General features: G+C 33.1%; 1 protein-coding gene across 1 annotated transcript in view; it reads right to left on the bottom strand.

The window, feature by feature from the left end:
- The window catches only part of LOC144972981 (retinoid-inducible serine carboxypeptidase-like), a 32,309-nt gene extending 12,984 nt beyond the window's left edge, over positions 1-19,325 (bottom strand). The window contains exons 1-10 of the mRNA XM_078914880.1: positions 19,157-19,325; positions 18,341-18,410; positions 15,946-16,097; positions 14,419-14,508; positions 12,253-12,408; positions 10,459-10,533; positions 8,359-8,469; positions 6,889-6,961; positions 4,495-4,635; positions 1,879-1,992 (exon numbers count right to left, since the gene is read on the bottom strand). Coding sequence (XP_078771006.1) covers positions 1,879-1,992; positions 4,495-4,635; positions 6,889-6,961; positions 8,359-8,469; positions 10,459-10,533; positions 12,253-12,408; positions 14,419-14,508; positions 15,946-16,097; positions 18,341-18,410; positions 19,157-19,180 — 1,006 coding nt within the window. The 5' untranslated portion in view covers positions 19,181-19,325. The remainder of the gene's footprint in view (positions 1-1,878; positions 1,993-4,494; positions 4,636-6,888; positions 6,962-8,358; positions 8,470-10,458; positions 10,534-12,252; positions 12,409-14,418; positions 14,509-15,945; positions 16,098-18,340; positions 18,411-19,156) is intronic.
- Positions 19,326-19,468: the final 143 nt, after the last annotated feature.

Here is a 19,468-nt window from a genome sequence, read left to right as displayed (position 1 = left end):
GGATAGTAAAAAGTTATAGAATTAGAATTAAAGCACAAAAGAAAAGGTAAGACAAAGGGGACTTGGTTCAAATAGGGAACAGATGTAGATTCCAAGAGCACACTATCAAAGTGCTTAGTCTGAGATCACCTAAAAGTCTCATCCAGACACAAGCACAGGTCCCAACTAAGAGGAATACACTCAAATGTTTACAAATCATATAATATAATATGTAAACTAAACATAATACAATGCATAACAGAGAGATGATTTACAAGGGAAAAAAATATCATCTCCCAAAACTATAACTATACATTCGACTGTTTCCCTCTCAGCCAAGGACTCCGACCAAAGTCAGGACAAAAGCAAGCAATCTCATTCCAAGACAAAGACAGAAAGCAATTGAAAAACAGATAAGAGGGGATAGAAGACATAGCAAGTACCTCCCTGCCCGCTATGGGAGGTAGGAACCCCACCCAGCAATCCATATCTGAAAAGGAGATTTAAAGGTGGCTTTGCTGAATGATGTCATGACGTGAAGTGTGTGAGGAGGTGTGTGAAGGTTTCTAAGTTTGGAGCTGATGTGATATCTTCAGTTTGTTCTAGTCTGAAATCGTTCTAGGAGAGAAAGAGAATTTCCAGTAGTTTGCACTGTTAGAGAGTGGAAAGTTTGCACTGTTAGAGAGCGGAATGAAACCATTATCGTGAATTGTTCTAGCGAAACGTGTCTTCATTGGACTGTGCGTGTCTAGAGCACTTAACCCTTTACCACTGACACTGATTTTTGTGTTTTCAAATAATAATTCCCCTTTATATTATTTTTAATGTAGTTTAAACCTTTTCCACCATGACAATTAAACTATAAGTGTTTTGCTATTACTTGTTTTGTTTTTTAAAAAATGAAAACAGTAGGATCTTCTTGAGGTCCAAGAACAATTGAAATTCGCCTTTGAAAGATTAAGTTGTTGAGATTAAAATTTTAAAAATTCTTTTCCAAACATGGCTTCGCTGTTCCTTTTTAAAATTCGGATTGCCAAGCAGTTCGTTTCGCTGTACACTCCACACATGCGCACAAAAAACGACACATCTAGGTCATAAAACTGTCTCGCTTGTACTATGGTAGCAAAGCAAGAGGCTCGCTTCTCACAATTCAGTCCCTTAAATGAATCGTGGCTCTTATAGACCAATACCCGCCCCAGCTCTACTGGCAACTGAAAATCTCGAATTCTATTAAATGGAAACGAAAGCTGCGATCGTTCTTCATTGCCGTTAACTGTGTTAATTAATGTGCTTTCACATGCATGTGTGGAGCATGTATGTGTATATATGTGCAAGTGTGTGTGTGTGTGTGTGTGTGTGTGTGCGCACAAAGAATGTTTGACAACTGTCTTATGCATGCAACGCTTCACCCCATCTTGTGTGTACTAGTACCAGTGGGAGCCTAGTGAGGCAATGATGATACAGGAAGTTACTGTTAAGTAGTGAAAAAAAATAAGCGATTAGGGATGGGCAAGATAAGGTGAGAAGAGAGGCACGAAAAAGGTATCCGAAGAGTATTCGTGATTAGGTACTGGATTTGTAGATAAAGACGTCGAGTGCTGAGTGTGTAATGAGTAATCAACAATGCAATGTGCTTTTTTTGTCTTCTCATTATATGACACCAAAAGGGGTACATTATAACACCTGCTATTGAATGAAATAATATGCACTAAACGCTGCACATAATTATAATGAGACCTTATAGAAACCAACCCCCATCTACCTCCCACATTCTTAATATTTTTTTTTTTGGTTAAATACTTAACACGAAAATCTCAAACAAATATGCCCAGTCCCAACTTGTTTGAGATCTCAGTGCTGAACTGCATATAAAATCAGCGAGTCAGTTACAAAACCTACCACCCCACGTGACGCCATCTGGAATAATCTTCAGTTTCTTCCTAACTTGTCCATTCATCAATTCATCCAGGTTATCCCCTCCCATCATTCCTACGTGGCGATGGTAGAGTTTTTCTGTAACACAACAAGGAGACCTATCAGTCTATAAATCAATGCTCATGAAATCAAAGGTTTTATCTGTTGCAACAACAAGATCTAAATACAAATAAAAAATATAAAAAATATTCATCTTTATAATTAAATTATCCATTAGTAATATATAAGCATTGATACTAATAAAAGAGACATTATTATGAAAATTAATATTATCATTTTGAATTATTATTTATATCATAACAAGCATTATCAATAATTATACCTTACATTGTAAAACCTAAATTCCACCCATTACATCAAACTGGTACAGTTGTTTATTAGCCCACTTTGCAAAATAACCTCTTAGCATAAATATATGCCGCTTGCAGTACAGGTTTTCTGATACTGTAAGCAAAAATTCTGCTTTATTCCTGCTATTCAAATTTGCTGTATTACCACGTTTACCATGCACTAGATCTCTGCCTAATAATCTAAATCTGGGTAATAACTAGTCAATTTTGGGTTATTAAGTAGAAACGCTGTATTATGTGGGGTAAATCAGATACTGGAAACTGATGTTTGTTTTTGTTTTTAAGGGTTTTACCTCTTTTGCAACACATTAAGGTCATATCAGCACCAGTAAAAAGGAAGAAAATGGAATAGTAAAAGGTTTTAGAATTACAAAGCACACAAGATAATGTAAGACAAAGGGGAATTGTTTCAAATAGGGAACAGCTGTAGATTCCAAAAGCACACTATTAGAGTACTTAGTTTGAAATTACCCAAAAGTCCCATCCAGACACAGGTCCACACTAAGAGGAATACACTCAATGTTTACAGATCTTACATTATATCTAAACAAAACATAATACAATGCATAACATAGAGATGATTTACAAGACAAAAAAATGTCATCTCCCAAAACTCTAACTATACATTTGATTGTTTCCCTCCCAGCTAGGGTATCCGGCCAAGGCCAGGACAAAACCAAGTAATCTCATCCCAAGACAAAGATAGAAAGCATGTTGGAAAACAGATATAGGAGGAAAGAAGACACAGTAAGTGAGTCCCTGCCCGCGATGAGAGGTCAGGAACCCCACCCAGCTGGAAAAAAAAATTAAGGTCACAACAATAAAATTTAAGAAACAGAGCAGCGTGGAAATCTCAAATGTGTCTCAATTCCTCTTTTAAATCCCTCAATTTTCATAGTATTGGCAACTCGAAAATCTTGAAAGCTTTTTGAGCTTGAAAGTTTTTTTTTATGCTAACACAGAAATCCCAAATGAACTGGACATTCACTTTCATTTTCGTTGATGAAATTCTTTTGTCTTATGTTTGTATTGAACGGAAGAAAAGCTGCCATCACTTTCTATGTGGTGTTAAGGGTGTTAGTTTATGTATTATGCATGCATATGTCTGGTGTGTGTGTGTGTGTGTGTGTGGTGTGGTGTGGAGGGGATCGTGCGAGGCAGGGTTGACCAGTGTCACATCATTCTACCTCATTCAAGTACCAGTACCAGTACAGTCAGCAGTGGTGGCCTAAGGCTGTTCCTGTTATATTAAAATCATACAAGTAATTGGGAATGGGGTGAGAGGAGAGGCACCATGAAATGATAGTGATTAGGACCGGATTCATAGATAAAGATGTCTCACACTGAGCATGTCATCAATATGCAATGTGCTGGCTTTGTTTTCTTACCTCATTATAATGAGACCTTACCAAAACCACCCAGGTTTACCCCTCTAACATTCTTCTTTACATTCCTTGTATAATACTCAACACAGAAATCTTGAACAAAAAAAAAAAAACAACAAAAAGGGTGGTTCAGACTTGTTTGAGATTTCTGTGCTGCACTGTATTCGACTTTTACAGTTGGAATTTTGGAAAAGTTCCCCACACCACTGTGTAACATTGGGAGCATGTGTTAGTAATGAGATAGAGATTTCAAACACAGTAGTTCTGGAATACTTTGAGTATACCCCTCCAATGACCTCACCCGTGGTATTTCTCATCTGAATTTATCCTCTTTTACACCAAATAAATCTTTCTTGCTTTGATTGGCTTCCAAGTTTAACGATTTGACCACAATAATATCATTGTTGTCAATATATCACCACGCTATATGATGTATTAAAAAAAAATAGTAGACTGGATATGTGCGGGGAATTAATAGTTCCCAAACTCCTGCATTTTTTTTACAAATGATAATAGGGGTGCCTCTTAATATTTTTACTATCAAAATGACAGAGATATAATAATCTGAATTTTAGCAGCTTCGCAGACAATACAAATTCTTCTCAGTGAAAAAAAAAATACAACAATTCAAATCAAATTTCCTATTGTAGACTTTTAATTCTATTCTCTGCAATTGGTCAATCCTAATATAATATCATGCTGTGGGGAGGAAGGAAATATCAAAATCAATCTTTGTTTCTTTTGAATATTTATAATACCTATCTTAATGTTGATTCATTTCCTAGTGTAAAATTAACAGACAAAAGTGAAATTTAAACCACAAAATACAACAAAACAATACCTACCTAGAGGACTCAGATTCTTCAGCTTTTCAGATTGTTCACCTTCCCCAAATTTCATGATGTTATAAAAACTAACATCTGACCCCACATTGACGACAATGTCCTCAAGATTGCTCCAAGCATTGGTGGCTTGGGAAAACTTACCTGGTAATGGATGATTGAAGGAAATGGGGAGGTAAAAAACTGACAAGAGGGTAATTCTGTGATTCAATAGCATAAAAATCAGATAGAAGAATACAGGAAAAGTGGTATGCTACCACTGTAATATAAAGAATAGAAAATTTAGACTTTTTATAAAATCCGTACACCACAAGTGTTTTACATTTTAATCCAGACATTTTTATAGTAATATCTAATGACGTTGCTTGATATCAGCAGGTAAATATAAGCGGAATTTAAGAAAAATGTGTTAAGATGATATTAGTAATGCTGATATCTGAAATTCTGACAATAAGCACAAAACAATTTGCACCAAACTCATTGATCGGCTATGAAGCTCAATGTATATTACATGTATCTATTTTTCATCTGTCCTTGCACAAGACTTTGATAGTAGCCCTTGTGAGCTCAAAGCCAAACACTACCCAAAAATTAAACCACAGTACAAAGCAATTATGACAAAAACTAAGTGAACAGTGAATTGTTTGTTTTCAGATCAACGCTAGTACAAAGGATGGTGATTGATAAAAAGGTTATAGATCTGGAGTTAAAAACACCAAAGGGATTGAGTTCAAACTGGAGACAGATGATTCAACAACAATTCCATCAATGTGCCTATTTTGATATTACTTAAAAGTCCCATCCATGCAGGAGCAAAGGATCCTGCTATGAAAGACACAGGTTTACAAAGTAAAAAAAATAAAAATTAAAAGCTCTATTGAGAGATAGATGATTTACAAAGAAAAAAAAATCATCTCTCAAAAAGGAATCTATACATTCGACTGCTTGCTTCCCTCTCTGCTAAAGATCTAGAATACGATGGTATGATTGTGAATAGTAAAATCATTAAACTCTATAAGCGCTGCTGAGTACTTTATTTGTGGACAGTAAGGCGCTATATAAATAAATTATTATTTCTATTATTATTATTATTATGACTATTATTATTATTATGATTATTATTATTATTATTATGATTATTTTATTATTATTATTATTATTATTATTATTATTATTATTATTATTATTATTATAATTTAATAATAATAATAATAATAAAATAATAATAATAAAAAATAATAAAATAATAATAATAAATAATAATAATAATAATAATAATAATAATATAATATATAATAATAATATATCATAATAATAATAACAATAAAAACATTTTAGTCTAAAAACCCACTTTATTTATTTATTTATTTATTTATTTATTTATTTATTAATTATTTATATTTTTTGTTGAGATTGGTCACAAAATCCCAAATTCACAGAAATGGGTGCTAGTTGCTGGAGATTTGTAGATTATCAAACCTAATAATAATCCCAAAATGTCATTAGACCTGCCACTTTGTAACAAAAGGAGAAGTTTTTCTTCTCACTACCATAAAGAGAACTAACTAACTAGGCTTAGTGCAGGTTACTGTATTATGTGAATCGAACGTTTGAATGAGTGACCACCAAATCATAGTTTAGAAAAGGCCGATCGATACTGTGTAAGTTTGCAAATGGGTGGTCAAAAAAAAGTCATAGCATAGAGAAGGCCGATCTATGCAATGCCAGTCCGATCAAAGATTGACCATTAAAATCATAGAACAGAAAAGGTCAATCTGTTCCTATGCGTATTAGTCCCAATAACGTATAACATAGAAAAGGCAAAACTGTGTTATAAAATTTTCAATGCTGCCTGGTTGTATTGCCCTGTTCGGTGGCAAATAAAACGAGATGTGTGACATAATATCACATCTCTATAAAAGTGTGATAATATTTGGTGCCTTGAAACTTGTTCGGTCAAATCTATATCCATACACAAAAGGATATTGATATAAGTTTGTGTATGAAGTACGATTGAGAAGCACGATTGTTCTCAATATTTGCTGGATAGTGTTCGGTCAAGAGTGAAGAAGTATCCCCACTACACATCTTCTTCACGAGAAGCCAGACCAATGCCGCTATAAAAAACAGAGCAACAAACCTGAGACAAGACAAGATTTGTTTGTGTGTATTGTATTGTCTTTACAAGTTGCCAAATAGGTACATTTTATTGTCAAATCCTTTTATTTTAATTTTGACATTTTCTTATTTTTAAAATAAAGTTATAATTTAATTAAATTAGCAGACTTGTTTAATAATTTAAAGCTATACTTTTGTGGGGATCTTTTGTAATATTATAAGTAGACTGTGTTTGGAAATATCTTTCTATCTTAACATCATAAAACTAGCAACATCTACCTTCCTCAACGAATTTCTGGCATTCTTTGGCACCTTTGCTGATGGCATCCAATCCATTCTGGGAAATGATGGACTGTAAAAAAAAATGGGCGTATGATCAAAATAAAAAAAATTAAAAGTTTAATATGATTAATAAATTTGAGGTAAGGAATAGGTAGCAAATAGAGAAAGAGCTAATAACTGATTTTCTAGGTTTTTACCCTCTACAGAAAGGAATTTATTGTATTCATACATGGTATATCTTACAAGTTTAACCAACAGGGTTGCCGATTCAGAATTTAAAAAAAAAAAAAGACGGAACTTTTACACAAACACACCGAGCTACCTATATTTGAATGCTGAACTCCAGTAAGAAGATGTTCTGTACTTTTTTTTTCCATTCTCAGGTAATTGCAAAAATATACGTTTTTTTTCTGACAGACTGAATTCCGTAAATACACAGAAAATTGACAACCTTTAACCAAAAAGAGGGACAATGACAATGTGATGCTTTATCAAACTAGACTTATATCAATGTTACTGCCCTCCAGGTAAAAATGTCATGTTACGACCTTTAATATGATAGGAGATGATATGAGGTCTTGTGGTATGACACTTGCCTTAGAATCTGAAGGTCTTAGGTTCGAGTACCACTCTTGAGTGGTGCATAGTTGAGACCTTGCAAAAGGCTCTTTACTCACATTATCTCACCAAACTCATGTGTAAAATGAGTACATTGACCATTAACAACTTTGTCTCTGTCGGAAAAATTGTAATATCGCCTAACTGGCGTCATGTCTCAATATATTAAATGTTGCTGTTGGATAAGGATCCTTGTAAAGCACTTTTTAGTGGATATTGCACTTTATAAAAGCTCAAGTTTTTAAATGTTTTTTTTTTAAAGTCTCGCAGTTACAGTCTTAATAGGCTCCTCTTGTTCAAATGACTACAAATAGGCTTGTTCTTTTTAAAGCTGTGACCAAAAAAGACAGCATATCCTGCTGTTGTCACGAGTTAAAGGAAGAAAGGAAGGTTTTTAATTGTTGGTGAAAAATTTTAAGATAATTGTTAGGTTAAGGTTACAAAAACAACAATAATACCATCATCAACAACAAGAACAACAACAACAAGAACAACAACAACAATAATAATAATAATAATAATAATAATAATAATAATAATAATAATAATAATAATAATAATAATAATAATATAATAATAATAATAATAATAATAATGAAATAATAATAATAATAATAATAATAATAATAATAATAATAATAATAATAATAATAATAATAATAATAATAATAATAATAATAATGGTAATAATAATAAAATGAAAATAATGAATATAATTTGAAGAGCAATCTCCCTAAGTTAGCTATTTAATATGATAATCGTGGTGAAAATAAAGGGTATGATGATGACGATGATGATGATGATGATGATGATGATGATAGTGATGACTATAACAAAGGTATCACTAACCGTAGCTTTGAGGTAAGGTCCCCATGACAACACAGAGTCAATAGGAGAAATCCACGAATCTCCCATTGCAAATCCTTGGAAGTTCATGTTTAACTCTCCATTCTTGATGGCCTGGAAAATTATTAAAGTGATGGGAAGGGAATGTTAATCATACCATATAAGTAGAAACAGACAATAATCTTATAAACTTGAGCATTTATATAGCATAATATCTACTTAACATGCTCAAAGTGCTCCCTGGCCAACAACAACACTTAATATGTAGGACGAAAAATGATGTCTTATTTCTTGTCATTAAGTCCCATCTCCGTGAATCAAAGATAATGGCGACTGTGCATGTGGTGAGAACAACTGGACTTGCCTAAGCCTTCATTTTGATTTTATTGATTTCTCTGTCAAATTCAATTTGGCCATTCATTTTTTGACCAGGTGAATTTACAATTTTTTTTCAGACAGGAGGCAACGTTGTTACTGCCAAGGTACTCATTTTACACCTGAGTATGGTGAGAGAATGTGAGTAAAGCGCTTATTCCAAGGACTCAATTATGCGCTGATCTGGGCTCACACTCGAGTGTCATATCACAAGATCATATAGCTGCACACTTTATAATGAAGATACTTGATGTTGGCAGAAAAAGGGAGGGGGGGGGGGGGGGGTGGTAAAGAACAAATGGACAAATTCGTCAACTGGATAGAGCATAACACCAACACATGAAAGATTTTGGTTCAAGCCAGCTTCAGATAAAATCTTATTTATTTATCTTTTGAAAAAGAAACAAAATTCAATTGCTTATAAAAACGCTTGTTGAATTATTTTAGTTTTACCTCTAAATAAACAAAAAAGACAAATCAAATCATCTTTGGAATTTTAAACAAAAAAAAAAAGGAATTTCATCTCACCTTTTAGCTTTTGTTTTCTTAATTATAAAACTACCAGATCAATTGTCGATAGCCTTAAACTATAATATACAAAAAAATACAGTTGCTTTGATAAATAATAACTATTCATTTTTAACAACACATGTTTAATGTCTGTCATTAACGTGATACATGTATATTTAACTCAGTGTGTGTGTGTGTGTGTGTGTGTGTGTGTGTGTGTGTGTGTGTGTTTGTTTAAATGTATGCATGTTATGCATGTATTGATGTATGAGTTAAGTGCATTAAGGAGTACCACAGGATTCTATTAATGACAAATAACATTAAAAACAAGAGGGATAAGAAACGAACAAATGAACAAATTCGTCAACTGGATAGAGCATAACACTAACATCTGAAAGATTTTGGTTCAAGCCAGCTTCAGATAAAATCTTATTTATTTATCTTTTGAACAAGAAACAAAATTCAATTGCTTATAAAAACGCTTGTTGAATTATTTTAGTTTTACCTCTAAATAAACAAAAAAGACAAATCAAATCATCTTTGGAAATTTAAACAAAAAAAAAAAAAAAGGAATTTCATCTCACCTTTTAGCTTTTGTTTTCTTAATTATAAAACTACCAAATCAATTGTCGATAGCCTTAAACTATAATATACAAAAAAATACAGTTGCTTTGATAAATAATAAGTATTCATTTATAACAACACATGTTTAATGTCTGTCATTAACGTGATACATGTATATTTAACTCAGTGTGTGTGTGTGTGTGTGTGTTTGTGTTTGTTTAAATGTATGCATGTTATGCATGTATTGATGTATGAGTTAAGTGCATTAAGGAGTACCACATGATTCTATTAATGACAAATAACATTAAAAACAAGAGGGATTTAGCTGTGATAAGTTTGAAATCTGAGCAAATAGCTAACCTAAATTGATGGTATCTGTGGAATGCCTGAACAAAAGGGGAAATCATGTTGACATCAAAGCAAGTATGTCAGAGGAGAAAAATAAAATTAAAAGAAAAAGAAATCTCAAACGAAAGTCGAGCTTAATTTCATGTATCATCTCTGATTCTATTTCAAAAGCAAAATTTACATATTATATTACTTAACCTTGGCCAGAACAGCACTAAAAGCAGCTGTCACGAAAGTCGAGCTTAATTTCATGTATCATCTCTGATTCTATTTCAAAAGCAAAATTTACATATTATATCACTTTACCTTGGCCAGAACAGCACTAAAAGCAGCTGTCATCTTTCCACCATAGGACTCAGAGAAAATGTAGAATGGAACTTTCTGGGAAAACAGCAATTATCATTGTTATCACTAGATTGAGACATGATAATAACAGAAGAAAAAAAAAGACTGCTAATAATAAATACCAGTGAATGCTGAATCATTAGAAAGCATGTTTAGATAGAAGTTGATTCCAATTAAGCAGCATCCCCATTAACCGATTCTGTGACTGCCCTTCATAATTGGAATAATCTTTCAAGACTACACGCATATGGAATAATGATTAAGCTATAGTAATAGTGAATCAGATCTTCTTGGGTTGTTTTTCTTGAATTTTGACTTCCTTTTGCACGAACACTCAACATAACATCTATGTAATCATTTATTTTTGTATTTTGCTTTTAAGGGTTTTACGGCACTTGTGACACAATTAGGTCACTTCAGCACCAGTAAAAAGGCACAGATATATATTCCAAGAGCGCACTATTAGTTTACTTAGTTTGAGATCACCTTAATGTCTCATCCAGAAAAAAAAGCACAGATCCCCACTAAGGGAAATACATTTAACTGTTTACAAACCATTATATATTTAAAACATATAACGGTACATAACAGAGAGATGATTTTCAAGGGAAAAAATTTATCTCCCAAAATTATAATTATACATTTGACTGTTTCCATCCCAGACAATGACTCCGACCAAAGCTAGGACGAAACTAAGTAATCCCTTTTCAAGACAAAGACAGAAAGCAACTTAGAAAACAAATACAGGAGATAGAAGACACAGCATGACCTCCTGCCCACCATGGGAGGTCAAAGACCCCACCTACCTGTGTAATGATGATAGATGAATGTTGAAAGTGAAGAGTGAGCATCGGAAGACAGACATATATAACTTTTTTTTTTCATTCATACGAATAAGATATCCAAAACAAAGAGGACTCACATGAATCAACCGTGCTTACAACATATCAAATAAATTCAGTCAAAGCAGCTTGCCTCATGAACAGTAAACTACTGTCTGTATGCGCTCTTGATTAATAAATAGTTTCCCCCTAAACAGTCAAATAAATAATTTTAAAAAAATAATAATTTCCCTTTATTCATCCCATAGGAGAAATTTGTCTTTAGGGTGTATTCCAAGGGAAGACTGCAGCGCCACAAATCTGTTAAGTCTAGCGAATTGGACACATAAAAGGAATTGGATCTTAAGACTCAATGGCATTGTTAATTCATGAACCTGTTCTTCCAAAAGGACATAATGATTTCACTGTCATTATTCTTAATATGGGACATTTTGTTTGGGGTTAAGGGGAAATAATTCAAACATAGTTTAATGAAGCTTTGAAATGTCCAATTCTATTAACTGGCTTGCATTCTGATTAACCAGCAAAGATATTTTTAAAATTCTGTCACAGACAGATGATTCTAAATAAGCAGCTCTTTGGATCAAGAGGAATTATAATCATTAGCCGTATCAGTAATAATATTAATATGTAATATAATAATAATAATAATAATATAATAATAATAATAATAATAATAATAATAATAATAATAATAATAATAATAATAAATAATAATAACAATAATAATAACAATAATAATACTAATATAATAATAATAATAATAATAATATTAATAATAATAATAATAATAATAATTATTATTATTATTATAATGATAATTGATAATGATAATAATAATAATAATAATAATAATAATAATAATAATAATAATAATAATAATAATAATAATAATAATAATAATAATAAACACCTGAAAATTACTGTGATTTTTTATAAAAGCTTTGACCAGCTGCAGCAAATCGCTTGTGATTTCATTGATGTTAGTCGTAAAGCTTCCACCCTTCTCCACATAGCTGAAACCAGTGCCCACTGGGTTGTCCACAAACAGAAGACTTGCCAGTTGTACCTATCAGAATTTGTTGAAAAAAGCAATGCAAAAAAAATAACAATGTTCTTTTACAAATAATTTATAGATCAAATTCAGGTCAGTGAAATACTCTATTTACTAAACTGGTAAAAAATGTTTTTAAAAAGCAACTAGTTGTATATAACACACAAAAACGTGCATAGGTAACAATCTTTTAATGATAATAATCATAATTAATATTATTTTGAAAATAATAATAATAATAATAATAATAATAATAATAAATAATAATATAATAATAATAATAATAATAATAATAATAATAATAACAACAATAATTACAGTGGAACCTCCCGATAACGACATGCCACGGGACCAAGTTTTTATGTCGTTATCCGGAGGTGTCGTTATTTAGAGGTTACCAAGATGGCGGACAAAGTGGGCGTGGTAAGGCCCGCGGGACCAGTTTTCATTAACATTGACAAAACAAACAAAACATTGTAGTGTATTCCTCTTAGAGGGTTCTTGTGTGTGTGTGTCTGGATGAGACTTTTAGGTGATCTGAACTGAGTACACTGATAGTGTGCTCCTGGAATCTACATCTGTTCCCTATTTAAACCATTCCCCTTTGTCTTACTTTTTCTTATGTCATTTCAATTGTAAATCTAGAATGTTTTTTTACTATCCAATTTTCTTCCTTTTTACTGGTGCTGATATGTAGATGTGTCACAAGCGCTGTAAAACCCTTTAAAACAAACAAAAACAGGTAATTTGGACGCTGCGAGTTAGATAAAATTCCTCCTCCTCTTCCTCCTCCCACAAAAACACAACTACTACTACTACTGCTACTACTACTACTACTACTACTACAATACTACTACTACTACTACTACTATACTACTACTATTATTATTATTATTATTATTATTATTAATAATATTACTACTACTACTACTACGTCTACTACTACCACTACTACTTCTATCACCACATAATATCACATTTTACAAGATTTTGTGTTTACTTGCTTACACTTAGATTTATACCTTGGTTTTTATTAATGCATATCAGCCAAGATTCGTCAAAAAAAGCTGCGTTCTCATTGGTTTCAAAAGCTGCGTTCTCATTGGTTCAAGCAGGAATCGTTTTTATAAACTTTGAGTACTCAAACTCGGTATTTTTAGTATCAGATATCTACGAAAACTGCCGAAAATCACAGAATGTCGTTATTCGGAGGTTTTATCAAAAAGTGCGTCGTTATTTGGAGGTTTTTTTTCTGATCTTAAATTTTATAAAAATCGGGACCACGGGCCAATGTCGTTATCAGGACGTTGTCACTATTCGGAGGTGTCGTAATCGGGAGGTTCCACTTTATAATAATAATAATAACAATAATACTACTACGACTACTACTACTACTACTAATAATAATGATGATGATGATGATGATGATGATGATGATGATGATGATGATAGTGGTGGTGATAGTGTGAAGGAAGCGATGATGAGTCTGACTGTCTGGAGGGTTAACTAAAACTGACAATACAACATTCGAGAGAAGGGACCTGACTTTTTTTTTTTTTAAGTCGACTTTAAGAGAGCTGTCATTTTGCACTCATGACATATACAGTGGAACCTCGATATAATAGTGATGGTGTTGCCAGCCTAAAAATCCCTGTTATAACCGAGTCTTGTTATAGCAGAATTTCAAGGGAAATAACCCAAATGGCTTAAATCACCATTAAAAAATTATGTAGCATAGAGTAATAAGTAGCCTTTACACACACAGAGCATTCAATTGCCTTTAGCCGTGAGCTTAGCTGAGAAGAATGTAGGTTAATACATTGTATAAGGAGGTATTGAGTGGGTTTTGTGCCCCTGTTATTACCAATAAAGCTCTTATAAGTTCTGCTATAGTTGATAATATTACTAAAGGTAAAAAGGGAGAAAAAAAACCCCCAGAGCTTTTTAAGACCCGCCCTGTTGTAACCGAGTGCCTGCTATATCTGGATCTGTTATACTGAGGTTCCACTGTAGATACTTGATTACCCATGTTGTATTGCGTGGTTTCAATTCCACATCATAAGGTCCCATTTCCATGAAGTTACCAAAACCTGTACTTGAACCACCAGGTCCTCCCTGAGGTTGAAAAAACAAACGATCACACACTATTCAATTTAATATTGATAAAATACAATAATAATATAATAATAATAATAATAATAATAATAATAATAATAATAATAATAATAATAATAAATAATAATAATAATAATAAATAATAATAATAATAATAATAATAATAATAATAATAATAATAATAAAATAATAATAATAATAATAATAATAATAATAATAATAATAATAATAATGATAATAATAATAATAATAATAATAATAATAATAATAATAATAATAATAATAATAATAATAATAATAATAATAAATAATAATAATAATAATAATAATAATAATAATAATAATAATAATAATAATAATAATAATAATAATAATAATAATAATAATAATAATAACATAGCACTTGTATAACGCATAATTATGACTAGGTCATGCTCTATGCGTTTCACAGTTACAAGAATGACAATCTAAAATATCATTGACATGCACACACACACACATAAGGTAAGACAAAGGGAATGGTTCAAATAGGGAACAGATGAAGATTCCAAGATCACACTATCAGTGTGTTTAATTTCGTGAAGTCCCAGGTTTGGGAATTTTTGCCAAGATGAGGGTCATTTAAATTGATCGATATTTGAAGTGCAAGTTTTCTGGCCAAATTTTTAAATACATGCCATTCCATAGTATGGCAGTTAACTTATTAAGAGCTCCAGCATCCAGTATTTCACCACTATATAATACGAGATTGAGACAATGGGTGACAAGTGCACTAATAAACAATAAATCTCCCAACAATTCGGGAATTTCAAATGGTGGAAACATCTAGCTCCAATAATACAAAGTTGAGTCCTTGGAAAATGTTTTTTACTCATATTCCATCACTACACTCAGGTGTAAATTAGTGCTTTGTCTCTGTTAAAAATTTAAAAATAGAAATAGCGCCTTAGCGTGTCTTGTCTCTTCCTACATGTAAAGTTTTGTTGTTGGCTTGGGAACTCTTGTAAAACACCTTGAGCACATTAAGTGGAGACAGTGCTGTTGGTTTTTAACACAAGAGTACCAGGTTATTACACTAAGTGGGTTATTACAACGTGAATTGTTAGGCAGTTGCCATTGTATTTACAAGAAGCTTTTTTTTTTTTCAAACTTTGTTTAACTTTTTAATTCCAGTGAAAGAAACAAAATCGACATAATCAGCAGTTCTGACAGTTCTTGGGTTACATTTTTATTTGACACTTGCCATCTTATACTGAGTGCTTCTAAATATACAGTGAACAAAACTGGGCTGACTTCCTGGGTAATCCTTTATTAAAAAAAATAATTAAATATTCTCTGATCCGTTTACAAATCATACAAAATAAAAGTCTGGAAATGTTCCATATCAATGAGCCTTTTTATCAAATATCTTTATATAAAATCTGAATGTTTACCTACCTGTAGCCACATGATGAGGGGCCTTTCCAGATAACCTTTATCATGAGTGGTGTAGTATAGCCAATAAAACATTTGGGCCTTGGGCCTCACTGGAACGTAGGCCCAAGATTCTTTGGGTTGGCCCCCTTCACTATATTCATCAATAATTGGACCTGGTCATTTTTTGAAAAATGAAGAACGCCAAAAGCGCGATTACAAAATATTTGATAAAACACTTTGGTAGATAGATATATTGATGATTATACACATTTCGGTTTTATATATTTTTTTAAAAATAGCCACTTTAAATACTCAACTGAGGTGGATAAAAATAAGAGGAAGGTGAAAGGTAATTAAAATATGCACAAATCTAAATTAGTAAACCATGATTACGCTACTTTGCCACCACCACCCATCCCCTCCATTACTCCAAATCCACAAAGAGGGAAGGTTAGATGAGAAGAGTAAAGTGGAAAATGACACGAAAAAAAAAGAAAGAGGAAAGGTAAGGGAAATTTAAACCCAAAAAAAAAAATTGGAAAGAGAGAGGGGAAAGGGAGAGAGGGAGAGAGAGAGAGAGGGAGAGAGAGAGAGAGAGAGAGAGAGAGAGAGAGAGAGAGAGAGAGAGAGAGAGAGAGAGAGAGAGGAGTTGGGGAGGGGGGGGGGGGGGGGGGAATCTGTCACTAAATTAATGGGGAAATTCGAAATATTAACAACGGTGGTAATTTCGTAAAGACATGGTCCCTGCCAAGTGGAGTAATTTTACAGATGTTTTGACTAGCAACCAGGTTGTTTCTATTTCTTCTTCCTGTAATGGGAAGTCGGAGGACATCTTTAAAAAGTTTTTTTTAAAAATATTATTGGGAAGAGGGTGAATGTCCACAAGTACATATTTGTAGGTAGATGACTGAACGGAATAATTGGATTAATTTATCATTGTTGTGATGGACAATATTTTATGTTGGGTTTGAGTGAATTTCCATCACAACAATGAGCCGAAAACAGTTTGGGTTATCAGGTCTGCAAATAGGCATATGTCGGTAGGGGTGGACTACCAATTCCCAGTCATATTTAAAATTTTCACTATGATTGACAGGTGTCAAAACACTTAGGATCACACTTAGGATCTTCAAAAATTTGAGTTCTTCCAACATAAAGGATAAGTGGCTTATGAAATAATTAATATAATATTAGACAGTATGTTTTCCCTCTCTATTTGTTAAGTAAATCGATCAGTGTATAGATAGATTTGATAAGTCAAAAATAAAATGATGGGATATGATAAAGGGTAGCTTATATGAAAATGTATTGTGTGATCATAATTGAAAAGCATAATGAGATAAATTAACTAAATAAATATATAAGAATGAACATTTATACAATGCATTTCCACAGAGCTACCTTACTCAATGCACATCACAATGTTTCATTTATTTCCTCAGCAGTCAATATATGGAAAATTTCCATTTCATAATAGTTGACTGTTAGGTGTCCTTTTTGTACTAATACTCTTACAGTATCCACCACTGCCTACAGCTAGGTAATCATTCACACCTGAGTTGAGTGTGGTAATGTGTGTTAAGTGCCCTAACTATGGACACAACATCAGGACCATAATTTTCCATGATCACTGTCACCCATACATCACAGACTACGCTTAACATTGCTTCTTGATTTTGTGACAAGACGAGGCACACACAAATTAGCACAGAGGGGGAGAGCATGGGATTTGAATTAAAAGCATAATATTCTCTCATATTATATTAAGTATTTCATAAGCTACTTATTCTTTACGTTGGATGATCAGAAGATCCCAAGTATCACAGTTTTGACATCAACAATTATAGTGAAAATATTACTGGGGATTGGTAGTCCACCCTCCATCCTCTCCCCAATTATTTCTATTTTTTTAAAGACCTAAAAATAAAAAATCCCCAGTCTTCTCCTGCCGCCGGGGGGGGGGGGGGGGGGGGGGGGGGGGGGGGGGGGGAGCACAAAGAAATAACAAAAAATCCAATTGGCACCTTGTTAGTCAAAACATTGGTAAAATTACTCCCCTCGTCCCTCGTATAGCGTGTTTCTGAAAGTCCCCATCATGTTTTTAAATATCTATGGATGTCTAACCATCTTTTCTTTTTAATATTCAGGAGGAGGGGGGAGGAGGAGGGGGGAGGGGGAGGGGGGGGGGGTGCAATTGGATAATTTCAAATAGCATACCCCTTGTTTATTTAGCAACCGACTTAGGAATTGGTTCTTTATTGACAAGCTTTATATTGGTTGTCATTCTATAAAACTTCTGGCTAGCAAAACATCGGTAAAATTTACTCCGCTCGACAGGGACCACGTCTTTACGAAAGTACCTCAACAACTATAATAAATATTGAGCAACGACCTGCAATTGAAACATCCACTTTACCCTTATGTCCTTGGGTTTTGACAACTCGCCCATCCAGAACCTGCTGAAATGTCAACAGCACAACAACTATCTCATCTCATGTAGTTCCATATCTGAAGCAGACGTCGGAGGTCATCTTCCGCCAAGCTGATCTATCTCTTGCCAATTCTATTAAAGCAGCGCCACCTTTCTCAGCTTCATCTGTCCAAGTTCTTATCCCTTTCAAATACGTTATTCTTTGTCTTCCTCTTATCTTTTTCCATTCATCTTTCCAGTCAAGGCGAGATATTCCAAACCAGGGTGGCGGATAATGTGTCCTAAAAATTCCATTTGGCGTTTGATGATTTTTGTTATCAGTGATCTTTTTCTGTTTGCCATTTCTAAAATTTCTTCATTTCTTTTCCTTTCCATCCATGACACCCTCATCATTCTTCTGTAAAACCACATTTCCACTGCCTCCAGTCTTTTAACCATGGTCTTGTTTATGGTCCAGCTCTCACAACCATATAGCAGCACAGACAGTACATAGCAATCCAGGACTTTGATTTTTGTTTTCATGCTAATATTCCTGTTTTTCATAATTGTATGCAGCTGGTTGAATGCATTCTTCGCCATACCTATTCTTTTCTTTATTTCACAATCTGATTTTCCATTGGATGTTACATTGAAGCCTAAATATTTGAAACATTCAACTTGTTGTATTGTTTGTCCTCTGCTTGTTATTACACAGGCTGGTGGGTTATTATTTTTAGATACCGTCATACATTCTGTTTTAGATATATTCAGTTCCAGTCCCATATTTTCACTACTCCTGACTACAACATCCAGTAATTCTATAGGAATAATAATAAGGCCGTTCATTTTTTCCAAATCCAAACTTGACCTGGCCCGATCTTTTTAAAGGAAATAAAAATTTATTGCCAGCGAAGGGATCGATCTAGAAACTTATAATAGATTTTCAATCTCATTAATACAACCTACGGATTTTTCGAGTGATTTGATTTTGGTTAGGCACTTGTTGAATGATAAGTTAAAAGAGGGCGTGAGACGAGCGACTAACTTCAGTCAGAAGAGATCACTCCGTCACATGACTTGTTTGTCGCGTGACTCGTTTTCCTGGAAGTAGTGGTTTGTCTAAACACAAGTAAT

Source organism: Berghia stephanieae, chromosome 5 (genome assembly GCF_034508935.2).
Source record: "Berghia stephanieae isolate SIO BIC M18660-M18661 chromosome 5, UCSD_Bste_1.3, whole genome shotgun sequence".
NCBI classification, from domain to species: Eukaryota; Metazoa; Mollusca; class Gastropoda; order Nudibranchia; family Aeolidiidae; genus Berghia; species Berghia stephanieae.
Note: the sequence above shows the minus strand (reverse complement) of the source record. Positions and strands in the feature narration are given on the sequence as shown.